Raw genomic sequence first — 4612 nt, 5'->3', positions numbered from 1 at the left:
GCTCTGCAAAGTGCTCCTGAAATGCTTTTTTTGTAAATGTTGAAAAAATACCCAGTGATTCACCTGCCTCTTGCCTGCCTGGAAGTGTATCAAGGAGGGATCTGTAAAAGGCAGCAAACATGTCTTGGGTGTGGATCAGGGAAAGCTGCGCAGCACAGTACATTTATGCAAGAAGGGGCCAAAAAAGAGGTGATACTTCCCCTGGATCAAGAAGCCAAAGAGATGAAGAAAAGTGCAATAAATGGACTGAGTGAGTTTGAAACAGCCAACAGCAAATCATATCCTAAAATATTTTCATTAATCATTGCTAAGCATTTCAAAGCAAAAGCTCATGGAAAACAATTAGTGCCAGGGGAAAGCTGTTTCTGAGTCACACACTTTTCATTCCCTATAAACATACATTGACATTTCTCTTTCTAAAGAGATTATGGTGTGAAGTGTAGGAGTGCTGCAATTATGAAACAGTGAAATAGAGATTGTCCTTTCTGCCCAGCTAAGGCATCCCTGTCCAGACAATTCAGCCCTGAAGCAGCACAGATGCCAGAGGTCAGAGTTACAGTGAGACACAAAGAGCTCTCCCTACTGGACAGACATACTATGTCATCCCGGCACTGAAATGAGCAGCAGGGAGGATGAAAAGGGAGTGGGAAAGTAAGGAGTTACAGATTAGGTTTGGGAAGTCTTAAAATAACAGTGAAGAAAAGCTTTGTATGTCTTCCTCCTAGGTTACAAGTTGTGTTTTGACTTCCTGTCCCCTAGAAGTTACTATTTTTTCACCTTATGTCTGTTGAGAAAAGGTGATGAGTGAAAGGAAATTAGGAGACAGCCACTAGCAGTTAGAGCATTATGTCTTCAAAGCAAGTCCTTTTCCTCATAAGGATCAATGTACCATATTTTCATATGCATGGTGGGAAGCCATTATGAGTTGCAAAAGACTGTAAAGAACAACATCTGAAATGAACAATTATCATCCCTTACAAGTTAGATGGAGCTTCTCTCTCAACAGTCTGCTAGGCTGAGGGGTGGGAAGGTGCTACTTCAGGGAAGCGAAAATCCCTTCACTTAAGACATGTAAAGATAGATTGCATAAAACACTAAAGACTAAATTGGAAGAAACAATCCTGCCCTTGTGCCAAGGGTACGGATTTGTCAAGCAAATCTGGCACTCTAAGACATTTACAGATCCCAGTAACATCATCTGTCAGTATGTCCTTTCCCTCCAATCCATTCATGAAGAGCTCCCTAGTCTTTCATTTCTCCAGCTGTCCTTCAGAGGAATGATCTCTTCCACATGTATTCCAACTGCCTGTGAAAACACACACCACTTTTTTCTCTTGATATGTACTCCTACACAAACTATGCTGGCCAGCTTTCTCAGTGGATTGTTTTCCTCTTTCCACTGTTTGATTCTCATGGAAGATTTTTAATCCTTTCATAATTGCCTTTCACTGCTCTGCAGCTGTCTTTGCTCTGAGCACTTAGCCAAAGCATTGCATCACCTTATCAAGGGAGATGCAGGATATACAGTGTGTTTGGTTTGAGCACCAGGTTGGGATGTACCACCATAGAAGTGAGCAAAACCAGCCCCATTAATGCACAAATGACTCAGCTCTTCAGCAACTAGAACAAGCAGTTTCCATTTCGAGCCTGGGAGGGAGACTTCACCTGCCTCACTGTAAAACCACAGGAGTACACCGAGTTTTTTTTGCTCTTGCCATAGTGACCTCTCCTAAAAGTCTCCTTAGAGAGAGAAGGTCAGCTAACATGGCATTAAGCAGTGAGTTTTGTTTCTCACAAGTCATAAATGAACCCTCATAAGCTTCACAGAGGCACATATACTCCTGGGAATGCATTTCTTAGCTCAAATTTAAGCTTTGCTTATAATTTGAAGACTGCAACAAAATTTTGTCATCAGAAAATCAGATGTTCTTATTAGGAGCTATTTACTTTAAAATAATTAGCAGAGAGAACAGTTGTTTTATCAGGCCTGTGAATTTCTATCAGAATGATGGGGTTTTGGATAACACATGAGCTTGGAAGGGTTCTGTTATGCCCTCAGGGCAATATAAATCCCTCAGAGGAAACAATGCAGCACTGGAAGAACATGGTAATGAGGTAAGGCAAACAGAAACAAAAGATAATTACATTAGAGAATATGCCGAGACAAAATGCACATCAAAACAAAGTAAAATGAAGACTGTAAACTGACTTTCAGTTTATTATTTTTACCTTCCCATAAATCCACTGTCTGGAAAATATCTGTTGTTCTTACTCCGTAGATTTCAGCAGCTTTTAAGAACTGAGATATTTGTTCCATCTGCTTGAAAGCCATTTTTGATTCAGAGATCTTTGCAATAGGCTCATTTCCCTTTGGATGCAAACTGTTTATTAACTTGCATAACAGCTGAGAGATAAAGACAGAAACAAAATTAGAAAGCAGGCACCAAACTAGAAGGCAATTTGTGCTCATGAAATGATGTTGCAAAATGCTTTTGACCTGGCCAGTTTCTGTTAGGGACATAATTTCTTCAGTTAAAAACAAAAAAGTGAATTGATAATAATCAAAGTATATTAGAAAAGCATTAAAGCTTTCATTAACTGAGGCAAAAGGATAACCATATAAATCCTAATCTGCTAGAAACAACAAAGCAATCACTGGTAGAGGTTATATAACAACTGACAGAGAAGAAGCCTGACGCCCAAGCCAAAAAATAAGCAATATCAATTGAAATGTTGTTAAAGTCACTTTGGCAGAGATTCAATGATTAGCATAGTCTTACAGCTGCTGCAAACAGCAGCATCTGCCTGTTGTTCAATAAACCAATGGAATACAATGTTTTAGCTACAGAATTATTCCCAAGAAGACAGTTATGACACAATCCTGTCCTTCAAATTTGCAATATCTCTTTGCCTTTCCTTGTCAACACTGATTATTTCTTTAAGATAAAAATATACATCTTGTTTTAAAAAAAAGATCTCATTTAACTGCATGAGAGAAAAAGCTGAAGGAATGACTCATATATAAAACATGCATGACTCATAAGAATCATAAATATTGTACTGATCTCAGTGCACTAGTAGGATAATTTATATTCTGAGATTAAGACTCTTGGCCAAAAGGAAATAAATCAGATTCTAAGACATATATTTCTGCACTGACCATGAGCTCTGATCAATTTATCTAAATGAAGACAGAACACAGGAGAACTGTGCAGATAAAAACATTAAAGTGGGCAATTGGACAAAACACTCACTGTTCCATCCATCAACCAGGTCTGAAAATGTTGCCTTCCAGGAGGAGGGTGCTCTATCTGTTCTCCACACTGTACAATAATCCAGTTCACCAGTCTAGACTCTAATTCCGCGTCGTATTTCTGTTCAATCTTTTCCTGAACTTCTCGGCTTAAGCCATAGCTTGGTCCTCTATTAGCCATCTCTAGAAACAAGGGAGAACTTACTCAGTGGGCAGAGTCCCAGTCCACACCTTTGAAGTATGCACAGGAAAATGAAAGGATAAAAGAGTGAGCAGCCTGCCCTAAATGTTAGACAGTTGAACAGATATTCATCAACACTGAAAGTAACTGTATGTGCACCGGGTTATAGCTCCACAGAACAGGGGAGGGATCAATGAGGGAATGTCCTTTTCCAAAAGCACAAATTAGCCACATCTTTTTTAAAAGGAAGGAGAAAACAGCAGTCCCCCCTACCCAACCACAAAAACAGAAAAAAAGCAAGATTTAAAACACAGTAGGTTTTAAAGAGAAGCTTCTACTATGTTTATAAAGAATACAATAGGGTTGTCAGATCGACATTACAGCTGCCTGCAAATCCAAAAGCACTTTAAAATTGCCTACCTAATACTTGCTAATAAGAAGGTTGTGCATGGGAGCTCAAGGAATCCAATTAAAGATGCAGTCAGAGTCTTCCTCAGCAGAGATGTAAGGATGGATATCCAGAGATCAGCACACTGAAAAGCGAAGATGAATTTAAGAGATGAAGGCTGCCACAATGCCCTGCTGCTGCTGCAGCATTGTGGTTTGAAGAACAGTATATTGATTTGATTTTCCTCACATATAGGGAGCGTCAGAGCAGGGGCGTTGCTAAGAGCCATTAAAGAGACCTGCCTCCTCAGTCACAGCCCAGGGACCCTGTTTATCTCGCCCATCTGTGGTCTGTTTTCCTGCATCTTTCCTCAGCCTTGCACTGCTCACCCCACTGGCTCAGATTTACTCCACCTAGCCTTCATCAACCCAAATTGCATCAAGCATCCCAGTAACAGATAGGCAGAAACACAGAGGCACTCTGTTAAACGCATGTGACAGAAATTACCACACATCTAGTTTATTTTTAGTTATAAGCCAGAAACAAACCCTTTTTTCTCCCTGTTCTGCACCTTGATAACAGGCTGAGAGTGTGACAAATAATTTTTCATCTTCCCGGTTCAAATGCTGATAAAGAGTTTGAACAAGGGGACAATAGGATGAAAAGTGAAGGAAGAGAAGGCAGGTAGCAGAATATTATTATCACACTCTCATCAGTATATATTGGGCTATCAAATAGTGGAATGGTGTCCTGAAGAACAACTCAAACCACTGAAACCAAGGGGAAATCA

General features: G+C 39.9%; 1 protein-coding gene across 2 annotated transcripts in view; it reads right to left on the bottom strand.

The window, feature by feature from the left end:
- The window catches only part of TAGLN3 (transgelin 3), a 10739-nt gene extending 6626 nt beyond the window's left edge, over positions 1 to 4113 (bottom strand). Inside the window, exons 1-4 of one of the 2 annotated variants that reach the window (XM_031056662.1) lie at positions 4072 to 4113; positions 3855 to 3967; positions 3255 to 3436; positions 2230 to 2404 (exon numbers count right to left, since the gene is read on the bottom strand). In XM_031056662.1, the coding sequence (XP_030912522.1) occupies positions 2230 to 2404; positions 3255 to 3434 (355 nt within the window). In that variant the 5' untranslated portion in view covers positions 3435 to 3436; positions 3855 to 3967; positions 4072 to 4113. The other variant, XM_005420517.2, reaches the window with a different exon arrangement.
- Between the last annotated feature and the right edge of the window lie 499 nt (positions 4114 to 4612).

The sequence above is a fragment of the Geospiza fortis genome, unplaced genomic scaffold (genome assembly GCF_000277835.1).
Source record: "Geospiza fortis unplaced genomic scaffold, GeoFor_1.0 scaffold1, whole genome shotgun sequence".
Lineage (NCBI taxonomy): Eukaryota > Metazoa > Chordata > Aves > Passeriformes > Thraupidae > Geospiza > Geospiza fortis.
Note: the sequence above shows the minus strand (reverse complement) of the source record. Positions and strands in the feature narration are given on the sequence as shown.